This window comes from Agelaius tricolor, unplaced genomic scaffold (genome assembly GCF_023055355.1).
Source record: "Agelaius tricolor isolate 1412-34295 unplaced genomic scaffold, bAgeTri1.0.p SCAF_33, whole genome shotgun sequence".
NCBI classification, from domain to species: domain Eukaryota; kingdom Metazoa; phylum Chordata; class Aves; order Passeriformes; family Icteridae; genus Agelaius; species Agelaius tricolor.
Window position 1 is genome coordinate 5,836,519 of NW_027269293.1, and position 23,690 is coordinate 5,860,208.

The following is a 23,690-nucleotide window of genomic DNA, read 5'->3' on the forward strand; positions in this document are numbered from 1 at the left end:
CCCCACAGGACTTGCCTTTCAAGGCCCAGGATGGTGTTCCGAGCAGTAGCATGAGACACAGGGTGGGTTTCCAACCATCCTGTGGTGGCTTCTACCATTGTGAGCACGTAGCGCTTGCCTTGGGGCAGTGTGATGGAGTCAATCTGCCAGGCCTCCCCATACTTGTACTTGGACCACCGCCCACCATACCATAGGGGCTTCACTCCCTTGGCCTGCTTGATGGCAGCACACATCTGGCAGTCATGGATAACCTGAGAAATACTAACCAAGGGGTTAGATCCACCCCTTGGTCTCATGCCCACTTATAGGTGGCATCTCTGCCCTGATGACTTGAAGCATCGTGAGCCCATTGAGCTAGGAACAACTCCCCCTTGTGCTGCCAATCTAAGTCTGTCTTTAACACCTCTATCTTTGCAGCCCAGTCTATGTGCTGATTGTTTTGGTGCTCCTCATTAGCTCGACTCTTGGGGATATGGGATATGACCGATTTTCACAGTTAGTTTCTCTGTCCTGGTAACGATGTCTTTCCACTTTTCACCCACCCAAATTGGTTTTTGCTTATGCTGCCAATTAGCCTTTTTCCACCTTTCCAGCCAACCCCACAGAGCAGTGGTTGCCATCCAGTGTAGAGGTAGAGCTTTGGCCACTTCTCAGCTTTCAGCAACGTCCAGGGCCAGTTGAACAGCTTTGAGTTCAGCAAGTTGACTTGATCCGCTTCTCCTTCAGTAGCTTCTGCAGCCTGTTGTGTTGGGCTCCATCCGCTGCTTTCCCCTTTTGTTTTATTCCCTACGATGCAACAAGAACCGTCAGTAAAAAGAATGTAACGTGTTCCTTCTGCTGGCAATTGGTTGTATGGTGGAGCTTCTTCAGCACGTGAAACTTGCTCTTGTTCTTTGTCAGTGACACCAAAGTTTTCACCTTCAGGCCAATTTGTAATTATCTCCAAAATCACAGGGCTATTCAGTTTTCCATATGGGTGTGCTGTGTGATGAGAGCAATTCACTTGCTCTGTGTGGCATGGTGGGTCGAGGGAACCTTTGCTGTGAACATCCAACCCAACACCAGTAGTCAGGATGCCAGGAGGAGTTGTGCTTCAGTGCCAGTCATCTCTGAGGCAGCTTGGACTCCTTCATAGGCTGCTAAAATTTTTCTCTGTTGGCTTCAGACCCTCTGTAGCTTCCACTCCAAAATCCTAGTGGTTGACCTTGAGTCTCACCAGGCATCTTCTGCCAAAGGCTCCAGGACAGACCATGGCCCCTGGCTGCAGAGTAGAGCATGTTCTTCACCTCTGGTCCTGTCCTGACTGGGCCAAGGGCCACGGCATGTTTAATCTGGGCAAAGGCTTGTTGCTGCTCAGGGCCCCACTGGAATCTGTTTTTCTTGTGGTTGACCAGGTAGAGAGGGTCACAATGTGGCTGTACTCAGGAATGTGCATTCTCCAAAAACCTATGGCGCCTGGGAAAGCTTATGTTTCCTTCTTGCTGCTTGTTGGAGACATCGCAGTGATCTTGTTGATAATCTCAGTGGGAATCTGACACCGTCCATCTTGCCGCTTTACCCCCAGGAACTGGATCTCTTGAGCAGGTCCCTTGACTTTGCTCTTCTTGATGGTAAAACCAGCTTTCAGGAGGATCTGGATGATTTTCTCTCCTTTCTCAAGCATTTCTGCTGCTGTGTTCACTCACACAATGATGTCATTGATGTACTGCAGCAGTTCTGGAGCCTCACCCTTTTTCCAGTGTTCAGTCACCTCAGGACACCTGTGCAGGGCCAGGAGTTGGACTCAGTGTTCCTAATGGGTCCCTTGCAACTCAGCATATTTTATGATTTTATGAAAACACTGAAGGTGAGCAAACTGAAGTAGTTCCTTTTAGACTAATCAGTATAATTTCTTTACCAGACTTGTAGGATGCTGACATTGCTTCTGTGCTGTTTTGGTGGTGGGGGCGAGGGGTTGGGGGTTGCCCTGATTGTTTATGCTACTTTGTCTCATGGTAGCTTTTGGACAGAGGAAGATCTGCTGTTACTTTGAGAGAAAATGTGTCATTCACCACTGACTGTCTGCAGACTCTAGAAACAAGATTTTTTTTCCCTATGATGACTTCAGATGGATTAGTGGGTGCTAAGTTAGGCTGAGTGACAATAATTCACCTCCAGACACCATAAAGAGCTATTTAATTGACAAGACAGGGCTATCTAAATGCTTTAATACTTCTTGTGAACAGTTTTTTGAATTCTTTATATATATTTTATCTACATTTCCAAATAGTTGCCCTCCCTTATGGCTTTTCCCTCTGATTTGAAAATAAGCTACTTTTTTTCTTTTCTGACATGTAACATTTGCAAAAGTATCTCTTTTCACCGTGTCAGTTCTATTCATCATGACATCTCTTGTGAAGATTGGCCACAAATTATCCAGTTGTGTTTCTTGTTTCTGTCATGAGGTATGGCTGGATTTTGCTTGTGGAGGTCTTTCTGCAGATAAACTCTTAGTGGCATCTTGCTCTTTGCTTTGAGTCTGTTGTTGGCTATTGGAAGAGAATCTTGTGTTATCACCACCTTTTGAAGTTTTTTAACGCTGCGAGTCATCTATATCTCTTCATATGTTACATTTAGCATGATTATTCTGCTCTTTGTAATGTAAATGGTGAAAAAAAATCCCAGGAATATTTTTTTGTGGCCTGCAATGTTCCAATAAGCATAATTAAACCTAACTTTGAACTTTTATTTTCTTGACTTTTAGATAAGTGTTTCACAAGTGACAAATTACCACTATGAGTATTTTAAGTCAGGTAACAGTCTAATTGCTGTTCTTTTTAATGCTTGTTCGTGATTCACAGGTACACTTTTTCTCTCAGGTGATGTATTACAAAGAGTTACAGTTGGAGTAGCTGTTCCCAACTTGTATGCTTCTGGTGTCTAAGAGTGCTTCTTGAAATTGAAGCAAGGGCTTGCTTGCCAAGAATTTGCTCTGTAGATTTTTTTTCCCCTGCCTCATGTAGTTTTCCATGTCATCAGGCACTATTCCATTTCTAAATGTAATTTGGAGTAAATTTAAAAAGAAAAAGCGTTTGAAACATTGTAATTCTTAGCTTTAAAAATAAATTCTTTCTTAATAACATGGCTACAGCAGATCTGGTGAGGTCTGGAAAGTTGTTTTCATGCCATAGTTCCTTCTAAAATTTAAAGATATACCTGAATTGTCAAGACATTTGGTGATCTGAGTTGCATATCTTGTGAGGAGACTGAGTGTGTTCAGCCTAGAGGAAAGAAGTCTTCAGAGAGGCATATCTGGAGCTTATCCGGGTCTGTGAGGAAGTTGTTAAAGAGACAGACCCAGGCTCATCAGAGTGGTGTATGTTGAAAGGACAAAGACAAAAGGTGAGAGGTGGAATAAGATGTTCAGACTGGAAATAGGGGAAAGGTTGGGTTTTTGTGGTGGTGGTAGGTTTTTTTCACCATAGGTACAGTCAAGCAGTAGAGAAGAGATTACACTGGGAGGCTGCTCAGCCTCTGTCCTTGGATGTTAAGACCAGACTGAATAACCTGATTAACCTGGCCTGACATCATAATTGACCTAATTGAAGCAGGAGATTGGACTAGAGACCTCCAACCTTATTTATGCTGTATCCTTATGGTAGAGGCAAAATAGGCTCAGCAGTGAAGAAAGTGACTGCTTTTTTGGCCCTTGTCACTGCTGTGCCATGAGATATACTCTGTGAGCCTGAGAACTCTAGAGATACACACTCCTGCAGGTGTTTATTTCTATTTTCATAAGAATCCATAGTTTGGGTTGGAAGAGACCTTTGAAGCCATCTACCCCTTCCCCCCCATCCCTATTGTTCAGGGACACCTTTCACTACACCAGATTGCTCCAGACCTCATCCAGTCTGGCCTTGAATGTTGCCAGGGATGCCATCCACAGGTCCATGAAGCAACCTGTGCCAGGGCCTCACCACCATTGCAGGGAAAAATTTTTTCCTTATATCTCATCTAAATTTACCTTCTGTCAGTTTGAAGCCATTCCTCCTTATCCAAAGTCCCTCTACTGTGGAGCCGCTTTAGGTACTGGACCAGGCTCGAAGGTCTCTCTAGAACAGGCTAAACACCCCCAGCTCTCCCTGCCTGTCCCCAGAGCAGAGGGGCTCCAGCCCTTGGAGCATCTTTGTGGCCTCCTCTGGACTTGCTTCAGCAGCTCCACATCCTCCTGTTGTTGTTCCCCAGGGCTGGAAGCAGCTCTGCAGGTGGGATCTCACCTGAGTGGGGTAGAGGGCAGAATCCCCTCCTGCCCATGCTGGGCAATGAGCCCAGCACAGGGTGGGTTTCTGTGTGCCAATGCCTGTGGCTGGGGCATGTTGAGCTTCTTATCCACCTGCACCCACAAGTCCTTCTCCCCAGGCCTTTTCTCAATCCTTTCTCCCCTCAGCCTGTGTTTGTTCTTGGGATTGCCCTGACACGTGCAGGAGTTGCACTTGGCCTTGTAGAAGTTCATAAGTTCCACCTCTCCAGCCTGTCCAGATGGCATTCCTTCTTCCCTCCAGCATACGAGCTGCACCACACAACTTGGTGTCATTGGCAGACTTCCTGGGTGCCCTCAATCTCTGACTGTTCATGTCACCAAAATAGATATTAAGCAGTGCTGGTCCCAGACTTGGTTTCCACTTGGACATCGAGCTGTTGGACTGCAACCCTGAGTGCAGCCACCAGCAAATTCCTTTTCCAAGGAGAGGTCCACCTGTCCAATTTAGAGACAAGGGATCTCCTTCAGGACAGTGTCAAACGTTTTGCACAAGTCTAGGCAGACTGTCAGTTGTTCTTCCCTTGTCCACCAACACTGCAAGACAATCATAGAACCAAATTTGTCTGGTGTGGTTTGCTTTACGTGAAGCCATGTTGACTCTCTACAATCACTGCCTTATTTTCCATGTGTCTTAGCAGAGTTCCCAGGTGGAGGGTCATGGAGAGTCTGCTCCATGATCTTGGCCAGGTGCACAAGTTAGGCTTGCCAGCCTGTAGTGCCCCAAGCCTGCCTTTTCTTCCTTTTTGTAAATGGGGGTTATGTTTCCCCTTTTCCAGTCACTGGGAACTTCCTCAGATGGCCACAACTTCTCAATGAATGGAGAGTGGCTTAGCCACTTCCTCCGACAGTTCCCTTAGGACTCATGGATGCATTTCATCAGTTCCCATGGACTTGTGCACCTTCACCTTCCTTAGATGGTCTGAAGCCTGTTTTCCTATAGCACGTGGTCCCTTCATTCTGCCAGTCCCTGCTGCTTTCCCCTTTTATAACTTGGTTTGGAGCGCTTGTTGGTGAAGACAGAGTCAGAAACATCATTGAGTACCTCAGCTCTCCATATCCATGGAAACCAGGTCTCCTGTTTCTTGCTGGAGAGGGCCCACATTTTCCCCAGCCTTTCTCTTATCACCCATGTACCTACAGAAGCTTTTCTTGTTGCCCTGGACCCCTTGGATTTTTTTTTCAATGAGTCATTTCATGCTGCAATAAAGGTCTGACACTTTGTGGCTGCTAGAGGTGCATCATGTGAGTGAATGTTTTGTTTAGCTGTGGGAAATATGGTTGACAAGGGAGAGTTTGCTACAGCTACTAGTGATCATGTATCTAGGTTAAAAATCTCATAGTAAATAGTATATATGACTTGAAGATGATATCTCTGCATGAACTATGGAGTATTTTCTGTTTCTGCATTTTGATTTCCACAGCTTGTGAAGGAAGCTCAGCAGATTTAATAGTACATGTTTTTCTCACAGCACATAGGGCATTTATCAATAGTTAATGACTGCATGGTAACATATGTTAAAAGAAACTTAGCCTGTGAAATCCAGCTCTTGAGGTTTTTGTAGTTATTCATGCAGGTTGAAATATCTGCAGAGTGAATAAACTGCAGGAAGGAGTTCTGTGGATTCAGTTGGTTTTCAGTTGTGGATTCAATTTGATTTGACAGCCTAAAACCATTCATGGTTCCAGATCTTGAGATTGGAGAGGTACTATCTCTGATGCTAATTACTGAAGTTTTGCTTTCCTTCTTACATGCTTGGACTTCATCTGAATACCTTTATCAAGACTGGCTTGGTTAGAAAATTGACGTTTCTCCAGATCTTTGTTTTGCCATGTTTCTGTCTGCTTTTCTGAAGAAAAAAACCCCAAGTCTAATCCTCAGTTTTTAAGAACTGTGTGTTCTGGCTGCTCATCTCTTGGTGAAAGAGATCTCATGTTCTCTTACATGCATTCTACCTGAAGTTTAAAGGTAGAGGGTTTTTCCTTCATATATATTTCCTTCCTTTCCTTCATTTTCTTTTTAAGTTGCTGACAGTTTAGTGGACCTGGCAGATCTATTTTATCATAGGTCATCCTTCAGACACCCTGGTATAACAAAATCTTGAGAACATGACCGTCTGGCCCAAATGTTGGCTAGTACAAATAACAGTGGAATTCTTGTTTTGAATCAGTGCTTGACTGGATAAACCAAAGAACTACCTAACATCTGCATTTCCGATCTGCAAAAATAAAACCTGGTATGGGGGTTCTTCAGTTGATGGAAACATGGTATGTGTAAGTGCTTTTGTACGAAAAACATTAAATGCTAGAGAGCTGGAGCTGGGCATTTGAATGGGAAATTTGATACTAGAATTTTTTAACAGAAAAAAATTGATGCAGAAGTGGATGATTGAGGGCAGTATTTCTTTGCTTTTGATGCCTTCAATGAAAATGTTTACCCAAAATTTAAATAAGGCTTAACAAAATAGACTGTATTTAATGAAGGTGGTCAGATGAGGCAATCTAGTGATCCCTTCTTGCCTTAGGCTAGAATTAGGAAGGTGTTTTCAGCACTGTGGTATTGTTGCAGACTTCAGAAAGGACACAAATGGACAGGTGTTCCCTGTGTCTGTTCCTGAGTATGCACTGGTACAGTTGTTAGCTGCGAGTGCCTGTTGTCTCATCATCGCTCCTGACCCTGTCAATTGGTCTCGCAGTCAGCAAGAGCAGTAGTGAGATTCTTGGACCTTGAATACTGGATGACTGTGTTCCTTCAGTGGACAAAGACTATCAGATGTTGCACCAGTGTTCCCTTTGTCAGGTTGACTGACAGGCCTGGCCAAGGTTTGCTTTATTAGATCCTTTTGCCATTCTCATTTGTCATAGCTGGACACAATCTCGGACAGTTGGAGGTTTTTCACTCGCTTTTGTTCTTTGTTCTTTCATCAAGTTATTTTTTTCCTGTGAGCCTTCTGCTGTTTCTGACATCTGTCTTCTTTTTTCCTGAGTGCTTAGTTTTCAATCACTGGACTCCATTTTGTATTTTGTGTTACTTTGCATCAATTTCTCTGGCTGCTCATTCCATCTTTTGCCAGCTGTCCCAGAGTGCTTTTCTCTGCACTCTGCATTGTTGTTGAATCTGTTTATCTTTGCTCTCTCTCATTACTTGAGTCCTTTGTTATGCGCTAGAGAGACAAGTAGATTTTGTTCAGTTCTCCTTGGTATTTGTGGAATTTGGTGTAGGAGTCTCTTGTAAGGTGTGCATGACGATCAAGTCCCACAGTCTGGTAGATGTCCCTACTCATTGGTTTGGCAGAGGGCATGCTGCTGTAGCAGTAGCACTAATGAGCACTGAAGTATTGTCTTGGTCTGAAAAGACAGGTGTCTGCTAAGGAAGGCAGGAGCCTCCCCTGAAATGGAAACTGTAAACCCCCTCCCTCCACATTGTTATAATTTTGAAATTAAGGAACTCTCAGACAAAGATATGGGAGCAGGAATAACAGTTCTTTTTTTAGGAAAGAAAATTTAAAAAAATAAAAGAAAAGGAACAATGCAGTAATACAAAACAACACTGACATAGTCAGGATACAACCTGAAACCCTGTGCGTCAGGGTGTTGGTCGCAGTCCCATTAAATGGTGGCTGCAGTCATCCTGCAGTGACAGGTGTGATTCTGTTGGAGCTGTGATCCAGTGTTTTCCTCTGAAGATCCAGTGGTGGTGTAGATGGGCCTGGTCTTCCTCTGGGAATCTGGTGGAAAAGGCTGACTATGGTCTTCCAAATTTCTGATTATATCCAGATAGGAATGCTTGGCTCCTCCCTCTGGGTGGCACACCTCACAATGGGATGATGTAATTTTTATCAGTCATGCAGTGAGACTCAATGGCCCATTAACAGAAGATATCTCCCCGAGGGAGGATTAGTTGTGGAAAAGATAAAGAAAACTCCCCAATTAACAAAAGATAACTGCACCACTTCTAACAGATAGGAATAGAATACACACCCACATTTCCATCCTAAGACAAGTATACCACATGGTATTAAGAAATAACTGTCACTTCGAAGTCAGGGTTTAAAGGCTTGGCTATTGTCTCAGTGAAGCCCCCCCCCCCAGGCAGTTTATACTGAGAGGCAGGAAATGAAAATGGATCCCTGTCTTGTTTCAACACACTCTGAGTTTTGGGACAGGTATTACATATAAGGGTTTATATTGTTTTCACTTCTGAAATGGATTGTCTGCACATTGCTCTTATTAATAAACATTTTTAAGATTCAGCAGTATTTGCTGGATAGATGAACTTAAAAAATAAAGGGAAAAAGATATCAGGCAAAATGATGTCATAAGTAGCTTAGTTTCTTGATTAGTTTTACCTTTTGTAGAACAAATTATGCCAGTCTTGCTAGATCAGTCTTGCAGTGATCCATCTAAAATAGAGAAAGATCCATCCAAAAAATAGAGGCTCTTCTGCTCTCTCAATTAAATGCACAGTTCTGGTAATAATTTTCATAATTTTGTGTACGTCAACTAAAGTTTCACTTTTTCAGCCAAACTGATCTAATATAGTAGTTCCCAAATTGACAGTTTAATCCTTTTTTCCTTATATGGTGATCCAAGTACTTTAAGCAAGATTTTGTGATACTGTTCTTTTTTTTGGTGCGAGGTAGCTCGTTATAGCTTTATATTGCCTTTTTCTTTTATGCTAGCCTTTCAAGCTCTGAAAGTTTTAAAATTTTTAGTTTTCTTAGGTGTCTAGACTTGTTTATAAGACTGGATAATTGCAAAGGTGGAACTTATTTATTTAATTTCTTTGCAAATCTAGCTCTCTGTAAATTCCATTTCCAGGCTGAAAGACAGGCTGAAATATTGTACTCATCTTTATATACAAACATACAGGAGGGCTGCTGACTGCCTAGTGTGTGTGCAGCTTCTCTTAAAATATAACTCACAGATAAGATGCATCCTTTTGTTGAATGCTCAGGAATTCTCACCTCTGCTTTATCACACACACTCCCCCTTTTTACTTTTGAAGATCAAGTCCTTATAAACATCTGTTACCAGGAACTGGTAGAAACAATATGTGTAACGGCTTAGGGATTCATTGTTGCTAAAAGCATCATAGAACATAACATTTTCATAATAGTCAATATGAATGTGCTTGGAAAAAACTCCAATGATTTCTTTTTTTACAGAAAAACCTGCCATTGCCCCACCTGTCTTTGTATTTCAAAAGGATAAAGCACAGAAGGTAAGGAGATATTGGTACCTTTTTTTGGTTTTGTTCTTAGCCCTGACTCCTTCCTTCCGTGGTGATCAGCCCTTTGTATTGTTGTGAAGCTGAAGGTGGCTAATAGAGCATTAACATCATTAATGGGCATAGGGCAAGCAGGTACTGAAGGGCTAAAAGTGGGAAGATGTATGGTGGTTTCACAATTACGGGTAGCTCTTCAGACAGAAGATGGACCAATGTGTAAGAAAAAGTATGGTGAAGGTGTATCTTGAACATGAGTCAGAGGAGTGCTGATGCACTCAGCATGACAAAGCTACAGAATTTGTTTTTCTGATAATAGGGTTAAGATAAAGCAAAGAAAACTGGTCCAGATTATTGCTTTTCACCTCAGGGTACTTAAATGTCTCTCATAACTTTGGTTTGTATGCTGTGAAGTGTCTAGTTACCTTGGGAAATGGTAATTCTGTTCCCACATCTCAATATGGAATTTAATTCTGTCTGGTTAATAGTAAAAGCAAGTAAGATTTATGTGGGAAAAAAATCAAGGTTATCCATGTTTCTGTTGAAGATGATGGGAACCAAGAGAAGTATGTGATACACTTTCTGTCGGATCATGGGATTGGTTTGTTGTTTGTGGAGTCAGAAATGTTTGAATTGAAGTACTAAATCATTTTTCAGTTGATAGCTTTTCTTTAGTTTAGAACAAGTACCAGACTCAAGCTTTCTCACAGATTCAATAGGCATATTCCTCAGCAGAAGCTTGAAATAGTTTCTCAGCTTGGAAAGGATTTAAGTCTGCTGTCCTCCTAATATTAGCTAATCAAATTAAATCTGCTAGAGAGTAAGTACTTTCAAGACATTCTTTTAATCACATTTTTTACAGTGACTGTTTACATATACTGTGGAATGAAGGAGTGGTAGTGTTTGCACTATCAATTTTGATCATGTTTCCTTTTAGGAAACAGCTCCCAGTCACCCACTGTTGCCTTAGACTGTTCTGAAGTCCCTTATGAGTTGCATCATGGTGAGTGTTCTCTGCAGGTGTCCTTTACCATGGTGGTGATCATAGCAGTGTGCAATCCAGGCAGAGTGACATGGTCCTGTGTCCTTTTTTACCTGGCCTGGTCTTTATATGCCAAGATAGCAGTTCTGGTACTTTCAAGTTCCTTCATGATGCACCTTTGCTTCTGCACCCCTTCAGCAGCCTTCACACTGCATGCCTTCATCATTAAGCTGTGCAAACTCCTGCACTGGGCTGTGAGACAGTTCTGTTGTGCTCTGATGGGTGTCAATAAAATATTTGTAAAAATATATTAATTAAAGGGATAATGTGTTTTGGGGCTAGCAGAGATGATCCAGGGAGAGACATCTGTGATTTTAATCTGCCCAGCTACCTCTGAGGATGCTGAGGTGATGCTGAACAGGTATGCTGAACAGGTAGCTGTATTCAGGACCACCTCTGCCTCAGCACAGACAGAAAGTCTGGCTTTGTTTGGTAGAGAGTCTGTGGGTTTCTCAGCATCTTGCAGGCACAGGAGTTAGAGATAAGTTATACATTTATTTAAATGCCAGGTGGTGGTGGTGCTGTCATTGGGGCTAGCCACTGTTGCTTTGGGCATGGAGTAAGTCTGGCTTGGGTGGGGAATAGGGCCTGTTCCTTGAAACAGATCAGAGAGTCTAGTGGCAGCACCTGTAAATTGCCAATTTTCAGAGTAGTAACAGACATAAATGCTTATGCTAAACTGTGTGTTGTGTGGAGATGTAGGATTTTTAAAGGGGAAGGGGGAGTGGTTAATAATTTTAGTAGCTTTTATTGGGGTTTAGTTGACACTGCAGAGAAGGACTTGTAGAAGTATCAGTGCTGTGCTTCTTGCAGTTTGATTGGATTAAGAGCTTATTTCTTGTGCCAGTAGTTGTTTTTTGTAGTATAGATATAGTAGTAGTATAGTGTGAGCCCAAAGTAACAGCATATATACTATGCTGTATATATCAGAACCTAGCATTTAATCAACTTAATTAAGGAAAAGTGCATCAGGTTACATACTGGTTGAGATCTATCACTGTGTTTTCAGAAAGACTTAATAGCTAGGTGTTCCCAAGAAGGGTAAACTCCGTTACTGTTTCTGTAAAAGGTGCTTGGTTAAGTGCATTGCCTACCACTAAAGACTATCCTCCTTAAAGTTATCAGGGAAATCCTGTAAACAGAGGAGTTTTTCCTTGAACAATGTTTTGAAGAAAATGCAAAAGTAACTTCAAAATAGTTGTCAAACAACACACTACTTGAATATGTAATTTCTCAATGTAAACTATAATTTTAATTTAGCAAAATGTCTGTCTAGTCAAGTCACTTTTTTCTGTGAGCAAAAGTGTTAGTGGAGGCTTTTTAGTGCTGACACAGCAGTCTGACAATAAGCTGAGGGAAGAAAAAGCACTGCATTGTGTATTCGGTTAACTGTCTGTGATGGTTATATATGTTTGTCTACTATTTTTCCACGTGAACCTGGATGTCCTAAGCAGAATTATTTAATTGCAGCATCTACAGATCCTCTCAGTAGTACAGCTGGGTTGATATAATTCAGTGCTCTTACTGATTTTTCTGGAACTAACAGTAATGTCAACTATTAAGTTACACAATGTTCTTTTTCTAGAAATCCTGACATATGTTTGTGCTTGGTAGGTGTCTGACATTTGGGTCATACCAACACCATGGAACATTGAAGGCTTGGAGCAGAGTGGCTGGAAAGCTGCTTGGTAGAGAAGGACCTGGTGGTCCAGGTCAACAGTGGCTGAACGTGAGCCCGTGTGCCCAGGTGGCCAAGAGGGCCAGTGGCACCTGGCCTGTACCAGCCACAGTGTGGCCAGCAGGACTGGGCACTGCTGAGGCATTTCAAATCCTGGGTTCAGTTTTAGGCCCCTCATGACAAGAAAATCACTGAAGGGCTGGAGCATGTTCAGAGAAGGGAACAGAGCTGGGGAAAGGTCTGGAGCACAAGGCTGATAGGAGCAGCTGCAGGGGCTCAGCCAGGAGAAAGGGAGGCTCAGAGGAGACCTTCTCACTCTCTCCAACTCCTGGACAGGAGGATGGAGCCAGGTGGGGGTCAGGCTCTGCTAGCAGGGAACATGGGACAGGATGAGAGGAAATGACCTCAAGTTGCACTGGGGTGTTTTAGGTTGGATATTGGGAATTTCTTCACTGAAAGGGCTGTCCAACCCTGTCACAGCTAGCCAGGACAGTGGTGGAGTCCCCATCCCTACAGGGAATTAAAAGCTCTGTGGATGTGGCACTTGGGGATGTGGGCTACTGGTAGACTTGGTAGTGATGAGGGAATGGCTCCACTCTGATCTTGGAGAAGTTTTCCAACCTGAACAATTCTATGGTTTTATGATCTTTTTCTCCACTAGAAATTGGAAAATATTCAGGATGTTCTAGGACAAAATTCATACCAGTCTGGAAACTAATTTTTTAACTGCATCTTCCAGCTAGGGATGTATACACTTGAATAAAACATCAGACCTTGCAGTTTGACATGTTTATTTAGAGGGGACAAAAAATGCATAGTGTTCATAATGCTGCCCCTTCATGTTACTTTACATAAGGAGATTTGAATTCTGTTTTGCAGTTAAAGACACTTGAGCACGTCCAGAGAAGGGCAGCAAGGCTGGTGAGGGGCTTGGAACACAAGTCCTGTGAGGAACAACTGAGGGAGCTGGGGTTGTTTAGCCTGGAGAAAAGGAGACTCAGAGGTGACCTTATCACTCTCTACAACTTCCTGAAAGGTGGTTATAGTCAGGTGGGGGTTGGTCTCTTTCACCAGGATGGAACCAGAGGACACAGTCTGAAGCTGCATCAAGGGAATTTTAGGTTGGATATTAGGAAAAAGCTCTTTACAGAAAGAGTGATAAAGTTCTGGAATGGTCTGCCCGGGAGGTGGTGGAGTGGCCATCCCTGGATGTGTTTATAAAAAGACTGGATGTGGCACTCAGTTCAATGGTTTAGTTGAGGTGTTGGGGCTGGGTTGGACTTGATGATCTTGAAGAGTCTCTTCCAACCTCATAATTCTGTGAATACTGTGAAAAGATAGGATTAGTCTGTCCTGGTTTTCAATTTAGATGTCAATTAATGGTGGATGTCAAGTTTGTAGTTACTAAATATGAGTGAGTCTGCATTTTAATGATTTTTATATCTCCTTAACTATTTGAGAACTATTTTTACAAAGTGTGAAATATACTCTTGCAAATATCTGAATAGTTGCACTGCTATCCGTGTTTCTGACAAGCAGAGTTCCTAAGGCTGACACGAGTTGGAAAATTGCATCAGCTTAAGGCTCAAACTACTGAGATCTGAAAGCATTACAAAGTCTGAACCTCACTATGTTAGGCATGGAGTATTTCTGTTACTCCAAATAACTTCTTTATGAGCTAAGCTGTGTTTTTCATAGCACTTTTTGAATTAAATATTTAAATTGATGGATACAACTTATATCTGTGTTTAATATTAGACACTTTGGTGTTTCTGATCTGAAACTGATTTTGGCTTCTGCCATAAAACCATTTCATGACAATGGTTTTTCTGGCCATAGATTACTTTAAGTGATTTTCTGATGTTAGCTTTTAACATGCATTTCTGAGGTGAAAGTATTCTGTCATTTTTGGATTGACACATTTTCAAGCAAGTATATTAGCTCAAACAAATAAAATCAGTAATAGCGTAAAGAAATACTTTGTCCAAAAATGTTTTTAAAGAGTGTCATTTGTTCTGCTAGTATGAACTGTTGGTAAACTGGTCGTTACTCGTTGTCATCACATAGGATCATTATGACCTCCCTAGTCACAAGTATAGGAAAAGGTAGATTCTCCACTCAGATTTAAAAAAATTTTTGCACTTGAAAACACCATTGTTTATGACGTAGCTTGCACCTTGTCCTCCTCCCTCCACCAGCCTGTGTTGGGGTATTGGTAGAATATAGAAATGGTTTGTTGTATAACTAGTTTTGATCAGTATACTGCTTTCCATATGTGAGTTGATAATGATGGCCTTTTAAGATTGACTCTGAAAGAAGGTAAGTTATGTGATACTTGGGTCATGTTCCATACCAAAGTGGTACAAAGATTTCAACAGGTAACAGGGGGTCCTAAATGCAAAGCTTCTGGAGTCAGTAAGGGCTTATGTTGTTAAATTGTTCAAGCTGTCATCATGGTCTTAACTATGGAGTTTTAAAACTAGGTATAGAGTTGTAAAATTGATGGATGTGATTGGAAGATGGCATTTCCAGGTAGCCTGGAGAGCAAAATCATGAGGTTTTTTTTTTTTTTTTTAAGATATGTAAAGTAGGGGTTAGTGGAAGTCCTGCTTTGATGCAGTGTTATTTGGAAATGCTTGGGTTTTGGTGGTTTGGGGAGGCAAATGACTAGAAAAGATTCTTCGTGCTGTGGCCATGACTTACAGGTTTAGGATAGTGACAGAGAGAGAACTGTGAAGTAATTTGTGTACAGAGAGGCAGAGCATTCCCTTTCCCAGTCTGTTTCATCACTGTTAGCATGGATACCCAGTGGAACTGTATTATAAGTCCATAGTATACTTAAGGAGTTAAAATTTGCGCTTAAGAGGTCATAATTTTGAATATGTTGCTGTACTTAAAAGAGCAGTCATGAGAAGGTATTGGGAGAGACAGTTGCGTAGAAAAAGCTTGGAGGAATATAGAGAGGTTGATAAAGGCTGTTAGGCATATAGGCAAGAATTGTCCTTGGCTCTAAGCAGGTAAAAAATGTGAAAAGATATACTGAGAGTAGTCTTTTTAGGCCATTGGATAGAGGTGCTAGAGTGACGAAAATGAGGAAAGGGTTGCAAATAACTCAACTCAGAACTGGGAGGAAAAGCTGGTCCAAGAGCGCCTGTTCCAGTCTTTATTGAAAAATAATATGATTTCCTTGCCTATATTTGGTGACTATGGTATCATGTGAGTCTTAGCTTTTAATTATTCCTTCATGTCTCTCCTTATTTTCTGCAATACAGAGGAAGCCAAATCTCCAAATAGATGTATTTAGTCTGGGTGTGTTATTTTTAGTTTTAAAAAAATAGAAGTTGTTTGATCTGGTTGAGCAAGGTGAATTTGTGTAGGTGGCTTCCTAATATTATTCAACTCTCCCTTGATCTTTGCCATAGTATTTGAGAGGCAGGAACAGGTTTCTGTCAAGTTCTCACTAGAACTGTATTTTATAAGGAATGCTTTCTCTAGAGAGAGGAGGCTCAAGGAGTGATACATTTCTCAGGCAAAATACTCCAGCAAAAATGAAGAGAGTGAGCTGTTCACCAGCTCCAAAGAACTTCCAGAAAGAGCTTAGATCAGAATTAATGAAGCTAAGAGAATAGGAAACACTTTCAATAGTATGCATGACCAAGGATTAAAATTAATTTTAAGAGTTCACAGTTTCCTTTGGATATGCTTTTTTGAGAGCAAAAAACAGGCTGTACAAATATCTGCCTGGAGCAGTTCTGGTTTGATAGATAAATCCTTTAGTCCTTTGTTGGTCTTGTCTTCCCTGACTTAAACCATTTACTATTCACAGAATTCTGAAACTTACAGTAGTTTTTGATTAATATACTTTTCCTAATATAATTTAATTTTAAAAAATATATTTATATATTGGCCATGAAATTCTTATATTGGATTCAGATTTTTCTTCATAGAAGTGGTGATTTGCAATAGTTATTTTTCTTTGTTTTGTGGGTCTTGAAGTAGATATTCCAGTCTTGCTTAGGATAGAAGTCAGATTTATACTTATTTCCACTTTTAAAAATGCTTGACAGCAAGTACTTCAAGTATTACAGGAGTTATTAAAATCTGTTGGATGTTTACTTAGCCTACTTTAGGATATTCTAAACTGTGGCAATATCAATTACTTGCAAAATATTTTGTCATTTCCAATTTTAAGTGCTTAGCACAAGTGTGCATTGCATGTTCTTGCCTCTTCTTCCTTGCGAGCAATTTTCTAAACTGTACCTAGAAGTCAGTCTAAATTTCTGGTAAGGCTCGTTTTTTACAAATATTTTAAGTGCTATGCCCAGTTCCTGGTAGCCATTCCTCCTGTTCTCCCCAGATGAAAAGGTAAGGATAGGTGGCTAGACTGCTAGATTTTATTAAATGTTTGGTAAAAAAATGTTTCTTTAACTCTTCTCATTCTGTGGAGTTTTAAGTTAGTGTTTGGGTCTGTTATTAACAACTAAATATCAAAATGTTAGTTAACTTTGACAGTACAAAAACCCAGCACCCTGAACTTTTACCTGATATCCATAGTAATATCCCCATAAATATATTTTTACTATTTTGAGCCTTAATTATAGTAATTTCTTGCATAATAAAATTTCATGTATCACTGGCTTTTGTTACCATGACAGGGCAAGTGTTACTTGAAGAACTTGGCTCTTAAGTGCTGCTGTTTATTTTTCAGGCTTTTGCTTACTTTCTTGCACAGACCTGGGCAATGATGAGCATTTTTAGTTTCTTCATTCTACCAAGTGTTTCCTGTGAGCAAACCAAGGTTGTGTCCTTTTGAGTGCCATCTTTTCCTTACTGCATAATTCTTCAGATACTTCACCATAAGATGCTGGGAAGCACAGGCCACAGATTGCAAGTGCACATCCTTGGCCTGCATGTTATCCATGGACTATAATTCAGTCCTTAATCACCGTACAGTTGTTTGTGCTCAAAGCCTTTTTATGATTTGTTTGTTCTTCAAATGTGTACAGAATATGATAATGCTAACTTTTGTTGCACAGGCAGGGATGTGCAACATTAAATGATGTGAAGGAATGAAAAGTCTGTGGCAGAAGTTCAGCAAATACCAAATCCCATTAGGGTGCACTAGTTATCCAGTCACCTCCCTCCTTGAAATAGATTGAAACTTGCTAATTTATGAAAAAACCATTGGTTGCTTTTCAGATAATTCGCCGTCATGTAAATGTGAAAGGATCCTGTGTCTTGTGTGAATGTTAAAATAATTAATTTCTGTGAGAATTTTATAACCAACCTCACCTCCCTCAAAAGTGGGCTGAAGAGGCAGTGGAGGACACTTATTTAGAGTAATTGTCTAATTTTTATATCTGACTCTGAAGGTGAAAGCTATCAACTGTCCTTTAGTCCTTGAGAGAGGTGGGGGGTTAAACCCCAACAAGCCTGGTGCTGGCAAAATCCTCTTTGCTGGGGACATAGATGATTTTGGTAGCTTTCAAAAGAGTGCATTTGCTCCAACTAAGGCTTTTCTCAAGGATGGGAACTAATTCTGTCAGCACATTCTGTTACAGAGTTTCTATGTATGTTAATTGGTGTCTCAGGAACAAGCAGCTCCTTCTGCCCTACTGTGAAAACAGTGAAAATTAAACAAATGGATCCTCTCGCTAGGACGACCAATCTCATGTTGCAGCCTTGCATTGAAGGGACGTTGTCTTTTCTGCTCACAGTCCCCTGCAGAGCAAAAAGCTTTGTCGGATTCAGGCGAGGACCCCCAGGGAGAGGTTGAGCCCCCCTACCATGGTCTGGGTCACACAGAACCAGCTGGTGAGTGCGACTCTGAGCACCCTGCTCCTGCTGTGGCCTCAGTCAGTGCTACCCTGAGTCCTGCTTCTGAAGCCCAGCTTGCTCCTATTCAACAAGAACTGGCAGGGGTAAGTGTCAATCTACCAAGTACTTCTGCTGCTGAGGGGATTAGAGGAAAAAGTCCCTTCCGTTAGGTGGAATCCGTTACTGTTCAGTGTAGGTAGTGCAAATCACAGTCTGTCTGGTTCTTTGATTTCAAGTGTTAGTCTTCTCTAAACCCTTGTTCCAATTAGAAGTAATGAAATTTGTGAGTCTCCCTAGTAGCGTAACTGTAGAAGACACCTAAAGTATTTTAAAATTTAAAGTGTTAACTGTGTGTTTGCTAAGGGAAAGAGCACTTCTAAATAAATGAGAAAGTGGGTCTAAATTTGATGGATTTGCTTCAAGCAGTTAGAGGAGGACTCTTTGTTCCCTCTATGGGCCATAATATGCTGCAGCTTGACCGAGTGAGCAGGTAATACAGCTTCCACTGGATATGTCATGCCAACCCATAAGGTATTTAACAGACTAAAAGCACTAAGCATCATAGCAGAGTTTTGGATTCAGGTGTTTGGCTTTGGGACGAAATCAGTATCTTATGGAAAAGCTGTCAGTGCTCATAATTTGATTTTTCTTCTGGTGATGTGGCAAAATCTTTTCTGAAAGATTGGATGACTAAATGACTCACTCCTACCATACAGTCTTTCAGAGCAACTTTAAGTGTTCCTAATCTTTCTGGTTGGTGGACCATGTTTTCTCAGTACAGATGAGTGTCAGTGTTCATTCTGGCATCACACCCTAGGCTCGTGCTCTTTGCTCAAGCTTTGTTAAGGCTGCTTCACCCAATACCTGGACCTTTTTCTTGCACTGGTTGGTTTTGAGTTTTTTTGTCCAAGAATTGGCCATTTCAAATAAACCTAGTACTGAGTGGATTGTCATGATAAGGTGCCAATAGCTGTAGGTTAAGCACCTCTCAATGTTCAGACTGTTGCGTTTGATTAATTGCAGAACTCTTTCTTTTCTGAAGCTTGACGTTTTCAAGACTTAATATTTTAAAATATAGCTGGTAAGCATGTGCGGAAAATCATGCTCTGAAAAACCAATGTCCATAAAAGAGACAGAGGAGTCCTGCAACTTTATTTGAATAAAAAAGGAGAGAGTCCACTGGCCACACGTTCCCACCAGGTTTTCTTTCTTGAGGTTCTGGAGGGTGCAGCCTTCTCTTTTTATCCCAAACTCCCGGCCGCATGTTGCCCTTTTCCTTTCCCCATTGTCTGAAGTACTAGGAAGGTAGAGCCTTCCCAAGCTGCCTATTGCATATTCCCCCTTCAAAGTGTCATTTTACCCCAAAGTTCCTAAGTTCAGGCTTGTGCTGAGTCCCCCACTTGTCTGTTTCAGGAGTTGGGCTGTCTGGGCTCCATAACAAACCTGCTACTTGAACTTAGGGGAGACATTAAGACCAATTTCGAAGACGTTAACGCCCATACCCTCACCCGTGGAATTCTTTGTAAAGATGTTATCACACATCTTTCCTATCAAACATAATCACAGACTTTCATCTCAGTTTTCTGTCATTTGAAATTGCAGTGTTACTAGAACTATCCAAGAGAATGGTGTTAACCAGACTTTCAGGAACACAGTAGGAAGTGGTTATCTTCGTCTTGTTCTTAGAGAGCAGAAAATCTTACCCCAGTTAACTGTGTTCTGAAAGAAATTTAAAACCCACAAATGCTGTTGGGGATCATATGCAGAAATTAGTGGCTGTACAAAACATCTGTTTCAGCATTCTTCTTGATTCAATTCAGTTAAATGTACTGAATTGTATGGTGCTCAGTATGGGCATGTAACTGGCATGGACTAGCAAGGACTCTTCAAATTATTCCAGTGTCTTACAGCAAAATCATCCCTTACCTTGAAATCTGGAGGAGATTGATGCATCTTAAGAGTGCTTGTACTGGCTCATTGGAGCGTCAGTTTTCATGCAGTCTTCTCAGGGCCTGGGAAGATGGATGAGTTAAGACAGAAGAAGAGACACTGCATATTTCTTGTTTACTTGTATGTATACACACTCACAGATATTTCTAGAATGGCATGAATTTAGTGTGGCCGTAGGCACAACCCTTTGCAGAGCTGATGGTTATGTCCTAACTCTTTGCTATCTCACACCAACCTCCCACAGCACATGACCATCCCAGCAAGACTGGTGATTAAGAGGTTCTGGAACAGCTTTAAGCAAATCATGGCAATTCAATAATGCCTGTGTATGTGCAGAGTGTCTGGACTGAAGACTTGCATTACTGTGCTCTGAAGTCCATTTTATATGATTTTTGCATCTTAAAATGTATTTTCAAAGATAAGCACTAGAAATGTTTCAAAGATAAACACTAGAAGCTCCTAGAGCTTTCCCTGAATTGCATTGACCTTTTCTGCTTTAGCCAAATTCTCCCTTCCTCTCCCTGTTTCTCCTCACTAGTGTAAATAAGCAAAAACTGACAATTTAAAGTTTTGAAGTTCTTCTCTTAGCTTGATGTAACAATTGTGTGACGAATCAGTGTTTGTATTTAGTTAACTACTGTGACGTATGCTTTTAAGAAGCAGTTGGTAGCCTTTATGAAGCTAATTTCCTTAACTAGACATGTGTCTTAATTGTAGGAGCCTCTATAAATAGAGGCATATATGTAACTTTTCTCTAGCTGGATTTCTAAAAGCTGGGGACAGAGGGAATAAGTGAAAAGTGGCTTCTGCTCTTCAATGAGAAAATTCTAGGTTGGATTTTGCTGTTACCAGTTTGTGTTTCATCAGCATCTAATTCCAAAGAACTGGAGGTAAATTTAATTACCTTAGTGGTTTCTTACAGGATGAGCTGGTTCTTGCTTTTGTTTCCATTTTGTGGGGTACTTATTTAAAGCATTATTTTAAAGCATATTGTTGCTGTAAAGTACAGAATGAGTAGGTTGAGAAGAGAAGTGTAAAATGGAGAGGCTGGACTGCTGTTCATTGTCACTAAATGTAATTTGCTGCTTTTCCAGTCTGTCAGGTTTGTCATGTATATATATACCCCTGCTTTTTGTCTAGTGTTCCCAGCTTCCTCTGAAGCAGCACTGGTATGCAATTTTGGCTGCAGTGGTGACTTACTTTAGCTGTGGTTTCATAGAAAAGTGAAGCTTATGCTAATACAGTAGATCTGTGTACCCTCACAGAATCTACCTGGCATCTATTTGTCCACAGGTATGCAGCTTTAATCTCCCAGAACTCTTGGGCTAGGAAGCATGGAAATAACTTGGAGCAGATTCTCTGTTCTGCTTTGCCCTCAGTAGAGTACAGAGTTGGTTTTGGATATTGATGCCTGTTACCTGCTAAACACGGTGATGGTACATTAGTTGTGCTTGTCAGTTACAAAATTACAATGATAAGATGATTTGAGGCACAAGCCTCAAATCATATAGGTTTGACTTTTGAATGTGTTACTTGAGCATTGAGAATGAAGCGTATGTTAAGATTTTGACATTCAGGTGGAAATAATTTGTTTATTTTTAAGGATTTTTTGCATATAGAGATTGCAGTTCCACTCATGCAAATTTTTTATCACCAAGTGTTTTCTTTTTGCTTTCAGGATTTTTGATAAAAGTGGAAACAAATTGCTTTTGTATGTGACAGCACTTTATGGGCAAAATGGAATAATTTTGAGTTCAGATGCTGGTTGTTGAAATAGATGGTATCATGGTTTTCCATTTTAGCCTCATCTTTTGGGAAAGTATTGTGTGTTGGCAAGGTCGGTGACTAATAAGACGACCTTCTGGTAGTACCATGGTCTACTTGACTAATTATGTGGATAGAACCATGGATCATCAAGTGCAGTATTAACATGGCTGGGCTGATAGTTCTGGAATGCAACTCCCTGCATTCACACGCACCTGTCAGTAGCTTCTTATTCCTGATGCTAAAGGTTTCAAAAGTACTCAACTTGGGTGCTAGTGAGGTAGCTATTTTTTTTCTATGAACGTAAAACAAAACAGAAAAGCCCTTAAAGGCAATTAAATAGACACAGTGCAGTGTGTTTTTAATTAGTGTTTAATGGAGTACTGATAGTACAGTATTATCTCGGTTCTAAATGTATGCAATGCTAAATAGAAAGTTTTTTACTTTCTGATATTCTTACACCCAAGGTATGCCTCAAATATCAGTACTGTGCAGATTTGTGCAGTCTTTCTGTGTGTCTACCTGCTCTCAGTGTCCAAGTGGGCCAAATCATGGTGGAGAAGGAGTTTTGGGGCATCAGTGGGCTCTGCCCATGAGCTGCCATTCTTCCATTTATCAGCCAATCTCTGAAGTAAGACTGAGTGATGGGGAGGTGTCCATCTGCATGTCCTGGGGCAGGAGTGGGATGAAACTGTAATGTTGGACAAGGAGATGGTCCAGTATGTCAGAGTTGTCTGAAAGGATGGTGTAGCCAAGGTGGGGGCTTGGTCTGTTCCTCCAGGTAACAAGTTACAGGACAAAAGGATATGGCCTCAAGTTGAACATTTAGATTGGATATTAGGAAAAGCATGTTCCACAAAAGGTTTGTGCAGCCATGGAACAGGCTGCCCATGGCAGTGGTGGAGCCATCTTCCCCGCAAGGATTTGTAAGATGTGTGGATGTGGCACTTGTGGACATGTTTTAGCATTGGGCATGGCAGTTCTGATGGATCACTTAGACTTGATTATCTTAAAGGTTCTTGCTTACCTAAGCAATTAGATTATTCTAAGATGTTTTGTAGTGAGATGAAGATGTGATGCGGCCATGATCACCTTCCATAGTGAAAGGAATCTGTCATGGGGTTATTTTTTGGAGGAGCAAAGGAGATTATATTAGTTGAGGAACTGGCAGAGAGATAGGAGGAAGGAGTCATAGAAATCCTCAGAAAATACATAAAATCTTTGTTCAAAGACTTTTTAAATATCTATGATAGTTGGTAGCCTGTGGTGCTTCTGTTTTTGTTCTGCTACTGTGGAACATGTTAGGGGGACTATCCATTGCTAATTCCAATAAAAATACTGTCATACTGGTTTATAGAGCATGCTTTGAAAGGTGTTCCTCTAATGCTATAATTTTGTTGAAAGAACTAATGTCACTTAGTAATTAGGTAAAGTGCTTTGGAATGAACTCACAAATAATGGGTATATTTATGTTGAGCTTGAAACTTCATATTTTAAAAATGAAACCAATTTTGAAAACTGTCATTTTCAAATTTTCAGTATATAGAAAATGTAACTGTAGTAATTGGTACACAGTCCCTAAAGATATTAGTGCTTGGGAATCTTCAGGAATCTTACTTGTAAATGAAATATTTTGAATTAATTGCATTTGATAGTATCTGTGTGAAACTCTTTGCCCACATATAAGTCACGGAAGGTTATTGCGTTGAGTGTGTATCATTGACATTAAAGAAAAATTCTCCTAACTGATGTTTAAAACATTTGGATCAAGCAGAAGAGACTGAAATGTTCAGTATTTGATCTTTCTTTGATCAGTGTAATCTGATTTCAGAGATCTGCAGATGGATCAAGTCCAGAAGATGGAGATGGTAAGAGATTTTATTGTAAAATTAAAAGCCGTGAGTGTGTGTCTTGC

The 23,690-nt window shown here is 40.9% G+C and overlaps 1 protein-coding gene across 7 annotated transcripts in view; it reads left to right on the forward strand.

The window, feature by feature from the left end:
- The window catches only part of RANBP3 (RAN binding protein 3), a 63,047-nt gene that overhangs the window by 5,507 nt on the left and 33,850 nt on the right, over window positions 1-23,690 (forward strand). For 2 of the 7 annotated variants that reach the window (XM_071452036.1, XM_071452037.1), the window contains exons 2-4: window positions 9,466-9,521; window positions 17,962-18,165; window positions 23,607-23,643. In XM_071452036.1, coding sequence (XP_071308137.1) covers window positions 9,466-9,521; window positions 17,962-18,165; window positions 23,607-23,643 — 297 coding nt within the window. Of the gene's footprint in view, window positions 1-9,465; window positions 9,522-10,461; window positions 10,528-17,961; window positions 18,166-23,606; window positions 23,644-23,690 lie in introns of those variants that run through there. The other 5 variants (XM_071452042.1, XM_071452043.1, XM_071452040.1 and 2 more) reach the window with 3 other exon arrangements.